Source organism: Phaenicophaeus curvirostris, chromosome 3 (genome assembly GCF_032191515.1).
Source record: "Phaenicophaeus curvirostris isolate KB17595 chromosome 3, BPBGC_Pcur_1.0, whole genome shotgun sequence".
NCBI classification, from domain to species: Eukaryota; Metazoa; Chordata; class Aves; order Cuculiformes; family Cuculidae; genus Phaenicophaeus; species Phaenicophaeus curvirostris.
In genome coordinates this window covers 69508358-69521478 of record NC_091394.1, presented here as the reverse complement: position 1 = coordinate 69521478, position 13121 = coordinate 69508358, and the positions used below count along the sequence as shown (strand labels likewise).

At 42.0% G+C, this 13121-nt stretch overlaps 1 protein-coding gene across 1 annotated transcript; it reads right to left on the bottom strand.

The window, feature by feature from the left end:
• Positions 1-5279: 5279 nt before the first annotated feature.
• LOC138719211 (fatty acid-binding protein 5) lies at positions 5280-10999 on the bottom strand. The gene is made up of 4 exons (XM_069854276.1): positions 10864-10999; positions 7755-7927; positions 6294-6398; positions 5280-6165 (listed from the first exon to the last, which is right to left on the bottom strand). Exons 1-4 carry the CDS (start codon positions 10937-10939, stop codon positions 6115-6117), a joined length of 405 nt encoding a protein of 134 aa, XP_069710377.1. The 5' UTR covers positions 10940-10999; the 3' UTR covers positions 5280-6114.
• Positions 11000-13121: the final 2122 nt, after the last annotated feature.

Below are 13121 nucleotides of genomic sequence, written 5' to 3'. Positions count from 1 at the left end.
GATTGTCATAAATTACATTTAGAAAATAATAACACTGTCATTATTTGAAAAACTCGGTCCAGCAGAGAATTGTTTTTTGGAAAAGCACATATCTATCTCCTTTCCTAGGTTAAGGCTATACTGACTAAATACTGAAGAAAACCCTGCTTAAAACCATTTTAGTACAAGCATAAAAAGAAAGTACATGCAGAACCGGTTAAATCTGAGGCCAATATTGCTAAGACAGAAACTACATTAAAATGAGACCTTCAGGATGATTGCCATGGATAACACTGCTTGTAGTTAGAGCGAAAAGTTGTGCACTTAGTTTTCTTTGTTCTTTTGGTGCTGAAAAACAGAATGAGGAAAAAATAAATTAAAAATAAATTTTTTTTAAAAAGAGAGAGAGATTAAGAAACTGGACAAGAGGCAGCTATATTTAGCTTTCTTAATCCCTATTCTTGTAATCACAGCAGCTGGATGCTCAGAATCTGAATCCAAGAGATCTGATAATCTCAAACATAATAGGAAAAAAAGAAGAATCTTCATGAAGAAAGCAGACATTCAGAGGGATATTGTGTAGGCTCAGATAAGCATGAATTATGTTGTGCAAATACATGACAAGGGGGACTCGGGATGCTAAAGCACTGAGGCAACTGTGATTTCTGTTTTAATCAATTGGCTTCCTCTGCTCTGTTGCAGTTTCAGAAAAGCAGCCATCAGTTAAGCTGGTTAAATAGAAAAATCACATTCCATTAATTCTGTAAAAATAATACGATTATTCAAACAAAGCCTCCAGTAAAGATATGCAGTTCGTATTTTCACCCTGCAACTCACTAAGTGTGAAAAATAAATGTAAAAGAATATAAACATCCCATTTTCTGAATTTTATTTATATGTGATTAAATCTGTACAAAGCCAGGTAGTTTAGGAAAGTGAGTGGAGATGAGACAATAAAAAGCATGGAAAGCATGTCAGTTACTGCTTTAGAAATTTTGGAAAGGGAAAGAATTAATGATATTTTGCATTAATTGCACTCTGCAATAGAATAGGAGTGATTCCTACTCCTCTACTTCATCAGGTTCCTTACAGAATTAAATTGCAAAGCTGCAACAAGTCCTGGACATAATTTCTAAAGCAAGGAGTCAGTTTGAGTCTCCTTCAGCTCAACTTTCCATGTACCCAAAGAGCCCTTGTACTTTAGGAGTTTCCAGAAAATGCCTGTCATGGACTTCCTGGTCTCTGTTCAAGGCTCCTGTTCAGGTCAAGAGATGCACACTAACCTGTTATTTAGGATTTCAAATTTGCTGTTCACCATACAGGACTACACCGCATGACCCCAGAGGACAAGGCACAGAGCGAGAATGCTCCTGGCGTGTGCAGCAGCAATGCAACCCTAGCCCAGCCTGAAAATTACACTCGGTCCCTTGATTTTCTGTTAGACGCTTGTATTGCACAATGACCTGAGCTGCATCCTTAGTTAATGCCTTTTCTGAAGGTAGACTCATTGATTTCAATTATGAATTTCTGCAGGAACCAGATGTGTGTGAGAGATGTGTGTGACAGGAAATGTCCAGTGCTAAGTAAGTAGTATGCATAGTCCTCAGGTGGGATATTTGTCTTCTAGTGTTTATTTTCAGAGTGCTCATCTGTGATTAATGACAAATATTTTATCTATTTTAAATTCTCAACTATAATACTTGGGATTCAGTAGGTTTTTGCCAGGACATCACCTGAAACTGATTCTGTATTGCCCTAATTGCTGAAACTTTATATTTCTTCTGAAACTATAAGGACTTCACCTGTAAATACCTCCAGAATATAATTAAGAGCATCTGGCAGAGGGAATTGATTTTGGAAACAATTTGCTGGAAAAGAAGCCAAATTCACTCTTGGGAACAGGGGCTCTAATAGTGTTTCCTTTTCCTCTGAAATAATAGTATGAAGTAAAACCATTCTGGGAAGCGTCAACAAAATCTTAATCTTAATGTACAAGGACTGAAAAGCCAAAGCTCGAAGGAGAACCACGGGGCAAAAATAGCATGTACACAGATGCTGGATTTTCTCCAAACACTGTGAATTGCTAAATCCTCCCAGGGCTAAACAATGAAACTGAAATGAGGCATCAAAGAATAACTAATATATGTCAACTTGCTCCCACCCACTATCAGACTGTGGGATTTTTTTCCCCTACAAACACAAATAATCAATGTAGTGCAAGGGGCTTGTAACCCATTCGTTGTGTTAGCACATACTCAGACAGGGAAGGAGTCACCAACAAAGATTTGATTGGAACTACTCTGCATTATTGCTTTTATTTTTGGAAAGCAGGCATTTCCTTCACAGAAATGACTTTAATGTACGAATTTTTGTGTAAAATCTGAGCTGTGACAACTAACATAGGCAAGGATTGATGCCCCAAGCTGAGCTGAAATGGGGCTCCTGGACAGGGGGCAGGGGAAGTCCTGTGGTCAAGGCCCCTTAGGGCCCTGAAAAATACTTACAGGGCCCTTATTGTCAGCACCTGACTTCAATGAGAGTTATTAGAATGAACTGCTTTATGAACAACAGAATATATTGGACATAATAATATATAGAAGTCCATAAGTTTCTTCATTTTTTATACTCACTAGAATCAACAATACTAGATTTTTAGGCTCTAACCTGAAAAAAAAAATGAGAATGCATATGCAATTATTCATTTTCTTTGTGGATGATTGAATGTTGCAGTCAATACTGCCCAAGCACCTATTGGCAGAGCCAAACTATCTTCATACACTCAACCTCCATACTTGAAGAAATAATCACTGCCGCTTTTGCAGGGCAGCTGACAGCTAACAGTGGGACCATAACCTCAGAAAACTGAAACATTTCCCATCATTGACTTTTGTCTTTTTAAAAAACTTTGATCTGAAGTGCATGTGTGAGGTAGGGAGGGGAGAGGAAGAGGAAAGGCCACTATTATCTGCAGAGATTGCAGGCAGAGTAGGATAACAATTTTGAAATAAATCACATAACCAAACCATAACAGGAAAATCTTTGATAGTCTAAGCATTGTATAGAGCCAGTGCATTCTGCCCAAAGCACAGTGCCATTTCATTAGTGTTCCTTGAAAGCCCAGACAAGAGATTTCCCTAAGAGGGTAGACTATCAAACCTAAATTGCTAAGCAACTTTATTTTCTACTCCTTTAACCCAGTTCCCCACCAAAAAAAACCCACCCAAAAACCCCCAAACAAACAAAATCTCAATTCTTCCTTTTATGGAAACAGCAGAACTGCACCATTTTGATGAGATAGTGAGATATAAAAATATAAATTGGACACCACTCATGACTGTAAATGAACAGTCATGAGACTCCAACAGTCATGTGTTGGAGTAGATATGGAAACTATTTCTCTTTCAGCAACTTTTACTTGTAGCTTCAGTTTGCTGAACATGTTTCTTTTATCCCTCCAAAATATTTTCAAAAACGTACAGTAAAATATCACAACAAAACTTGTCTCCTTATTTCATAATTCTGTAGCATTGTAAAGCAGTCCTGGCTAGAAAATGCATAATTTCTTCTTTTTCAGTTGTTCTTGGAGGTCTTATTTTCCACCATCTCATGTAATGTAGTGAACTAGAGAACTATTAAAATCTAAGGATAATTGGTTATTTTACACTGATGAGAGTATTGTATATGCACTTCATGAGGAGTAAAACTTTTGGCTTGTATAATAGTGAATAGAAGGAATTTGGAAATTGGTTATATTTTCAAGTCTTGAGCGGTATAATCTTGGCTTGCAGTAGTGTAAAACAACTTTCAATTTAAGTATATGGTCTAATCTAACTCAAACCATTTGTATATACGTGTCTGTGTCACAGTACGCTTACATTGAAGATACTAACAACATAGGCTGAAGCTAACATCAAAAGAAAGCAAAGAAATACGTGAGCCTAAGTAGTTCTGGAGAATTAGCTCTAAAGAATTCTAGTTTCCTGTTGATCTACCATTGGTCAACTTTTGTGTTTAAGAAAATTTTTGTGTGCCAAGAAGACTATAATGTTTTTCCTCCCTTTAATGTGAAACAAAAGGTCACTTCCATGTGCAGTCATTCCATCATCAAGGCACTTTAATGATCCATCATCTCCTTAATCAGGCCATCTATTTTCATGGCATTTGTGGAAGAATAATTATCTTTGGGAACCCTAGTCTCTACTTCACATGTGGCTGAAATTGGAGAGCACGACACACAAATACAGACTTTGTAAGCCTTGTTTCCAAAGGAAGTCTCTCTTAAAAGGCACTCTTCTGCTTTTTGTTTTACAAGAAGTAATCTCACCATGGTCAGAACGGATGTCCTATAAAAGACATTGGAAGCTTTTTCTATTCAAATGAAAGATAAACAATTAACACTACCCTGTATCAGAAGAGTAAAGCAACAGTAAGTGGTAGACCAGGGACCCCAAAGAAAGCATAATGTCACTCTTAAAGGAGTAGTGTTGTTTCTTTTGGAAGGGAGGCAAGATTTTCTTATCATGCCATGGATATCTGCATCCATTCTCCTGCTACTACTTAGTGTATTTCTGGTTGTAATCTTACTAGGTTCCTCATCAGATCAGTTTGTTTCCTGTTTCTACTGTTTCTATGCTGAGATTCTTTCCTCTAATAACAAAAAAAATATATTTCTAATGTCCCACATAAGAATATAGCATAGCTCTTCAGGGTTCACATTAAAGTCAGGAAAAGTTCTAAATGAACATGATATGAAGATCAGACAACTCAGAAACATTAGGGGATCAGGAAAAATATTTACTTTTATAAAGATCAAGAAAAAATGCAAGAGATATAAAAAAATTACAAGAAATACAAATACATTCTTTCAGATGACATAGGTGAAGGGGATGATTCATAAACATCAGAAAATTATGGAAAGGATAAATGGTCCAAAATTATGGAGAAATTAATTCTCCATGGTTAGTAGGATGGGTATAAAAGAACAGAGTTTTCTGCTCTTAGGGAAATTGTGATACAACTGAGCAGCTAAAATACCAGTAGGGTTGAAGTAGCAGTGGATTCTGTAACAACTAATGCTGCAAACTGGAAGGTGCAATTTCACAATCCCCTAGGCTTCTGAACCTGATAGAAATATCCCTATCACCTATTGCCAAACAGTTTCACTTTTAGGACATGTTTGTCTGGTGTGACAGAAATTCACCTAAACCTTTCTAATTTTGTCTGATCTGACATGTCTTTGGAAGAATAGTAGCATCGTAGACTCTGTTCCCCAACCAGTGTAAAAGTAATACTCAAGACACTGATATTTCTGATATTTATTATGGCACTTTAAAGCATATAAACTCCATTGCTAGGTGTTTCAAGCCAGTTAAAAAAAAAAAGAAAATGAGGCTTTACGTTTTAGGCAGTATTTAAGTAGATTTTGGTTAAGGATTTTTAGAATGTTACAAGAGAGAAAATAAGAAATTTGCTAGGAAAACAAAGAATCTTCTCAAAATAAGGCTTTCTTTCAGTAAAACATGTATGTGTTTGGTTAAGATTATCATGTCCATTGGCTCACCAGTATATATTTTTTCAGATAAGAAATCTGCAGGTTTGAAACATGAAAAAACAAACTAATCCCTGAAAAATACATTCCTCTATTTAAACACCAACAAAGCTTATCTCTTACTTGTACCAAACCAATTCTGTTTACTTTGTAACATGCAAGTTAAAAGCAACTCTAGAGCTTGAACTATGAATGATTTTCTTCTCTTTCAGATTTTAAAATTAAGAATGCTGGTCAAAATTCAGCTTGCTATTAACTGTTCATTGCCATATATTTCATTATCTTGAACTAAAGGCAGTTTGTAGTAGAGCCTAAAACCAAATTGAGTTTTTATAAAACCTCACTTTAAAATTCCACTGTAGTAACAACATTTCCACTTCACATATTTGACAATTTTATTTAATAGCTTCATAACTTCAGAATAGTTACATAATAGTTACATCACGGCTTTTAAAAAGGATTGCACTCAGCTACTCAGTCCATTGAAATACTAGAAAACAGGGAAAAGGAAAATATGGAGTGTAAAGGAACACTGTCCACTGAACTGAGTTGTTTGTAGCAAGTTCCTGCTGAACATGAAGAAGTCTTCATGCTTTCTGGTAGACTCTAGTACACTTGACACCATTCATGTCACATTCCTAGAAGATAAAGAGATGGATTTATTAATTTGCCTCAGTACAGTCTATGAAGAAAAAGATCTTTTAGAGTTACTTTTCAGGCTGCTGGCCAGCAGCACTCAGAGCTCAGAAAGCAGGACTTAACTCACCACCACCAATTGTCCATCCACTAGTTTCCGTGTTATTATGGTCTTCTTGCCATCCCATTCCTGCTCCTGAATCAATGATCCATCATCTTTTAAGCTGATAAGGGTCTGAAAGAACCCAAACATCAGTATTTTACGTTTGATGGGGACTGAGACTTTCCAAGACCTTGTTCCAAAGGAAAAATTCCCACCCCAGCTCACACGATAGTGATTTTGTTATTGACTCCTACAAAGCCAGGATATTATGGTAAATGTTTTACTGATCCTCTTCTTACAGTAGCTCACTGCTTGTTCATTCACTGCTCTGACACATGCCTGCATCAGGCAGACCTTTGATCACATGCAAAATTTCAGTTAACAAGAGCAGATGAAGTTCTCTGTTCATCTTTTTGTACACGGGCTTTTGGCTTTTGTGTAACGTTTATCTGACATTGCAATAAGAGATGAATTGCCAGTGTGTGGCTGGGGGGATGGTGGTAAACACAGAGGAATCACACAAGGAAACTAGAGGACATATTGAGGACTTCTTTGTGTTTAACTGCTTTTTTGATAAAAGTGAAGGGTCTGGAGCACAAGTCTTATGAGGAACAACTGAAGGAACTGGGGTTGTTTACCCTGGGTAAAAGCGCTGAGGGGAGACCTTATCACTATCCACAACTGCCCAAAAGGAGGTTGTAGCGAGGTCACTGTCAATCTCTTCTCCCAGCCACAAGCTTCACCATAGGAGGCTTGGATTGGATATTAGGAAAAAATTATTAAGCGAAAGGGTTGTCAAGCATTGGAACAGGCTGCCCAGGGAAGTGGTGGAGTCACCATCTCTGGAGCTATTTAATGATATGCAGATGTGGTGCTTAGGAACATGTTTAGTGGTGAACTTGGCAGTGCTATGTTAAGGGTTGGACTTGATGATCTTAAAGGTCTTTTCCAACCTAAATGATACCGTGATTCTATGATTCTCCCTGCTTGGTGCAGAGAGCAGCTCTTTGTATTCTAAAACTGGAGATTAGGGACAATGATTCACACGTTTGCCTTCTTCATCTGTTATCCCACTGCGCACTGAACCAGAGTCTCTTGTTATGCAAATACAAGACTGAGCAGAAAGGTTAACCCTAGAGCTGAATTGGCTCTGATTAAACATCAATGGGATCTTTTCCACAGGCATCAAATGAAGTGGCATATGGCTTTGACATGGATTTAGAGGTCTGTTAGTTTTACTCAAACAATGCTTCTGCTACAAATTGAAACCCACAAAACAGACAAGACATTATTGGTTTCAGCATTTTCCCTTTTTGGAAATTGCTTAATCTAGGAAAAAGAAAGTATTTCAATGAGATCTACAGCAACAGCTGTTCATTAAATAAAACATTGCTAGTATGGATGTCAAAACAGATTTTTAAATAGCATCTCCATCTGTAAAACATCCAGAGAATCATGGGATTTCCATAGAAGGTCTAGTATACTGACCTGAGTTTTCCTGCCATCTAATGTGTTTTCTTCAAATTTCTCATCAAGCTTGAAGCTGAACTGTGATGTTTTGAAGGTGCTTTCCGTTTTTACAGTGATTGTGTCCCCATCCTTAATAATGTAAACATCTGGTTTGGCCATGCTTCCCATTTTTCTCATGGCCATACCCACACCTGAAAGGCGAAAAGCACAGAGTGTCACAAAGTCAGTTAAACCCTAAGGCTTAAGACCACAAGAATTCAAATACCTAATTCCCATTTAATTAGGCACTTAAGTACACTTGAGAATTAAAGCCCAAGAGACACAAAGAAAGAGGATGTTTTAAATTATCCCTGGATGAGGAAGGAACAAAAAGCTTATTTGCAGGGTTACTCTTTAGCTTCCCAAGGGAACTGAAGTTAAATCTATCTTGCCCTTCGGAGGACTTAAGGATGTCCCAAAACTCATTACTGAATTTTTACAATCAGAAATAAACAATAAATAGGAAAGCAAACACAGAAGCTTAAATTAATATAAAATTATTTCCTTGAAGTTCTAAACACTTTAAAAACTCTACAAATGATTTTTAACTGACAGAATAATCTACCTGCATACTTATTTCAACTTACTCAAGCAACACTCTTCTAGCACTCTGAATCGAAGTGCAAGCAGGCGATTTTTAATATATGTTCACCTTCTATATCCTCTACCCAAAGTCTGGTCTTGTGAATTGGAAACCTACTATCATGCAAAATAGTGCTCCCAAACAACTTACACACACGCACACAAAAGAGATTCACTCGACTTCACTCCCTGCATCCCTGTGTTTGATTGTTTTCCTTGAGTCTTTGATCTGAAGGATGAAGATATGAATAAGAGTGTAGTCAGGAAACAAATGTGAATCCATCAAAATGGAAAGTGCAGATCTGAGCCAAAAATTGATAAGCAACCAAATGAAGCAGAAAGTGCCATGAAGCCAGTGAGTGTCTGGGCTCTGCAGATGTTGTAGTTGATGTAGAAAACATTGCCACGTAACAGCACAGTATTCCCCTGGAATGTATAGGATACTTGAGTGAGGTGTGATTCCGCAAAGCAAAGTTTACAGTTTCCTTGGGAGGTAGAAATCACAATGTAGTTCCCAGCCACTGCTTGTCCAGACACAACTAAAATTCCAGGAATGAGCCTTAAGCATAAGCCTGCAGAGCTAAAAACAGTTCTCTTTCCTCTCGCTTTTCTGACCAGAATTGGAAATTATTGCCACAGTGACCCCACCCACCCTTTTGCTGTTGTCCAGTCCAGAGTAATCAGTGAGCTATCTGATCGGCTACGCCTTGGGATCCAACTGAACGGAGATGAGCCATGATGTTTTCCATATGGCAAGAAGTGAAATTCAGACATCTTTATCCTCAAATTTTCTTTTATACAAACTGAGCAGAAACTGCAGAATCTCATTTATGATGTATCAGTAGGATCAAAGGTAGAGAGTTTCGCAAGTAGTCAGCGAGGATGAGATCCAATAAAGGACTGGCTCCTAAATTTAAATTGCCTAAATTGTAGTTGTAAAAAGGAAAAGTGACTGCTTTAAGACTGAGATCTGAAAACAAACAAACAATAACTCAGTTGCTGCCTACACATGGGAGGTGCTCTGCAGTTGCAGCACTTAATTCCTACTTTGAAGGTGCAACTTGCCACATGCTTAGCCCCAGACGCGAACACTGTGGCATCCTAATCCATGGCTGAACTGAGCTGAGCTTACAGTACTTGAATTTCCTCCGAAGGCTCCCAAAGGACACAGTCTGGCAGTCTTTCTCGCATCATCGCTACCACATATTGACAGGCCTTTCACGAAACGCAGTTACAGCCACCGCTGTCTGCAGCGTGTAAATGCAGTGATGCCTTTTGTATTTTGCATGAAAAGCACAAGACCTCAATACCTTCCTTTCCTCCCTCCAAAGACATTCAAGGCCACATCTTCCACCTCTTAAGAAAGCACCCTAGCTGTCAGCCCTGAGAAAATTGCAGAAGATAATAGCCCCTGGGCTATACTTGCTCCATCCCTGGAGCTGTTCGAGGCCGGGTTGGATGGGGCCGCGGGCAGCCTGGGCTGGTGGGAGGTGCCCCTGCCCATCGCAGGGGGGTTGGAACCAGGTGACCTTTAAGGTCCCTTCCGACCCAAACTGTTCTTACGATTCTAAGATTCTATGCACGCGCTGCAAGGCGCCTGTCACCGAGATGCTCAGAGGGAAGTGGTAAATCTGAACTTGCGGCGGGGGCTCTTGATTCAGCAACTTTGCGTTGCGAAAGGTGCGGCGGCCCCGCAGCGGGGACGAACGAGCCAGGACCGTCCCTGCCATGGGGACAACGGCACCAGCCCCCGGCAGCGCCCCCGGCTACCCACGGGCGGCGGATCCAGGTCGCCTTTCCCGGGGGGAGACACCCAAGGTGACTGCCCGGCTCCGCCGCCCCGGGCTCGGCCGGAGAGGGAGGAGCGAGCCGGGCGGTAACGCGGGGCGCCGCGCCGCCACCTGCCTCCCTCCCGGCGGCCGCGGAGCGAGACATAGAAGGTAGCCGACATCTTTAGGACGCGGAGCCGCAGGCGGCGGCTCTCCCGGGAGGAAGGCGGAGCCGCCTCCCGCAGCATCCCGGAGCCAGCCCGCCGCGCCCTGCGGCTCACGGCACCCGGGACACAGCCTGGGCGGCGGCAGCGCGGCCCGGGGCCGCAGCCCTCCCTCCGTCCCTCCTGGGGCCGCATCCCTCCGTCCTCGGGACAGCAGCTCTCCCTCCATCTCTGCCGAGGCGGCATCCCTCCTTCCCCGAGAATAGCATCCCTCCTTCCCCGAGAATAGCATCCCCTCGTCCTTCCCTCCCGGGGCCGCATCCATCTCCGCTCGGTATAGTATCTCTCCCTCCATCCCTCCCGGGGCCGCATCCCTGTCCCCCGGGGCCGCATCCCTCCCTGCCTGGCATAGCATCTCTCCCTCCGTCCCTCCCGGGGCGGCATCCCTATCCCGCGGGGCGGCATCCCTCCCTCCCCGAGAACAGCATCGCTCTTTCCGTCCCTCCTGGGGCTGCATCCCTCTCCGCCCGGGACAGCATCTCTCCGTCCGTCCCTCCCGGGCGGCATCCTTACCCAGCTCTTTCATATAATCCTCGAAGCCCTCGCTGGAGACGAGGCACCATTTGCCTAGGAACGCGTCGATGGCCATGGCGGCGGCGGCGGCGGCGGTCGGTGCGGCTGCGGGAGGCGCGGCGGCAGCAGGACGGGCTGCGGAGCGGGGCCGCGGCGCCTTTATAGCGGGGCCGGCGACGTGTGCCGGCGGGGAAGAGCCAATGGGGCGCCCGGCGAGCCCCCGCCCGGCGAGTCCCGCCCGCGGCGGCGAGTGCGGACACGCCGCGCCGCTCCCGCAGCCCCGACACCGCGGGGAGGGGCTGTTCGCAAAGGCGGTGGGGATAGGACGAGGGGAAATGAGGATAGACTGGAGAGGGGCAGATTTAGCCTAGACATAAGGAGGAATTTTTTCACCGTGAGGGTGGTGAGTTGCTGGCACAGGCTGCCCAGGGAAGGTGTGAATGCCCCATCCCTGGAGGTGTTCAAGGCCAGCCTGGATGGGGCTTTGAGCAGCCTGATCCAGTGGGACGTGTCCCTGCTCATGCGAGTGGGGTTGGAACTGGATGGTCTTTAAGGTCCCTTCCAACACAAACCGTTCTACGATTCTATGATCCTGTGGTTGGGTATTTCTGAACTACAGCAATCCGTAGGGCAAAGACTGCAGGAAAAGCCTCATGCTTTAGAACTGGAGAAATGCAGATTCAGCACCTCAGGTTTAGTCCCTGTTGAACTGTGATACCCTAATTCCTGCTTCTTAAAGGGAAACACAGCAGTTGCCATTTCTACACACTGGCACAGAAGTATCATCATAAAATATACGCTGTTACTAGGGCATGTGAAGGCTGTGCCAACCTTTTGTCAAATGCTGTCGAGCAAGTAGAGAGATTTACCGTCATATTCTGTGAGAAAGCTGCTGTTTCAAAGTTACAACAGAAATCCCCATTCCAGTGCATCCCCAAGATTTGTTCCAATCATCAGGTTTATGCCAGTCTCTGCCTCTTCTGGCCTTGTGTCAGACTGGATGAAACCCAGAGCTATCTGACCAGAAAAATAAAAATCTGAATCAGAACCACTAGGTTGGAAAAGACCCACAGGACACATTCTGTGTCCTGAGATTTTTGATGGAGTAGCTGTGGTTGTGTTTCTCTGCTAGCACTCTTGTGGAGGAGTTTGAGATTGAGGTGTCAAAACTGGAAAAGGCAGCAAGGTCTTTGTGCCGCTTCCAGCATTTCACAACATGAGACGGTCCTGTGAATCCAAATGTTTTGGTGCAATGCTGATGCTTCCGCTTATGGTTTGCAGTGATGCAACTTAGAAGAGCTGAACTGAATCGTTTGAAGGTTCAATACTTTGTAGAAAAGATTGTATTTGTCATACAGTAAGCAATCAGCTCATTTTTAAACTGAGATTTTTTTTAAAAAATCCTTCTGTTCAACTGTCCTTCCATACTGAGCTGCCTTTAATTACCCTCCACTTCTTTGACTACCTTTGCTTTTAATATGCAAACAATGCTATAGCGTCTGCTCATAAGGCAGCAAGACACATTGCTTTTTTTTGTCATTAAGTAGGTACATTGAAACACAAGACTTGCAACTCCCTTCCACTTTTATCCGTTTTGTTTTGTTTATTTGGTCTTGCACAAGAGACTTTGGAGTAAATTTTAAATTAGGCTGCTATTTACTACCACATATATGGTTGTAGAACCAAAATGCCATCCATCCTGCCATTCTCTTCTGGTTGTTTACAGAAAGCTTAAGTGCAGAGCAATTAGATTACAGATCAAGCAGAATCATCTTTCAGCAATCAGGAATTCTTCAGTCTTGTAAAACAGGGACAATTTCCAGAAATAGAAATCTTGGCTTTACTCCAGGTATACTCGCAAAATGATTTCAGATCTATATTTCTGCAGTACTGCCTGCAGATGGCTTACAATATGCAAATAGTATTCAGGTATAAGTGCTCATAATGCAGGAGAAAATGTAAAATCCACTATTTCCATCTAGTGGTGAGACAGTATTTCTGGATCTGAAGTATATGGAGATCCAGCTACCCACCTGTGCACAATGCTGCTATGTTTTTGAGTCCTCTCACAAGTCACTTGTTTTGATTTATTCTCCTTACAAATTTTCCACATCTAGGCTTGTAAATTCATATAAGATGCAACAAGAGAGTCACGTCTCTCTTTTTTCTGGAACACAAACCATTAGGATACAGTGAAAAATCTCTGAATTTCTACAAGAATCAAATGTTTTGCAAATTAATCCTGTGATATAGATTAC

Excerpts from the sequence above, each read along its gene's own strand:
- LOC138719211 (XM_069854276.1), bottom strand. The coding sequence starts at position 10,939 with ATGGCCATCGACGCGTTCCTAGGCAAATGGTGCCTCGTCTCCAGCGAG. Across the intron at positions 6,399-7,754 it reads TAGATGGCAGGAAAACTCAG|ACCCTTATCAGCTTAAAAGA; the intron begins GTCAGTATACTA and ends GGGTTCTTTCAG. Across the intron at positions 6,166-6,293 it reads TGGATGGACAATTGGTGGTG|GAATGTGACATGAATGGTGT; the intron begins GTGAGTTAAGTC and ends TTTATCTTCTAG.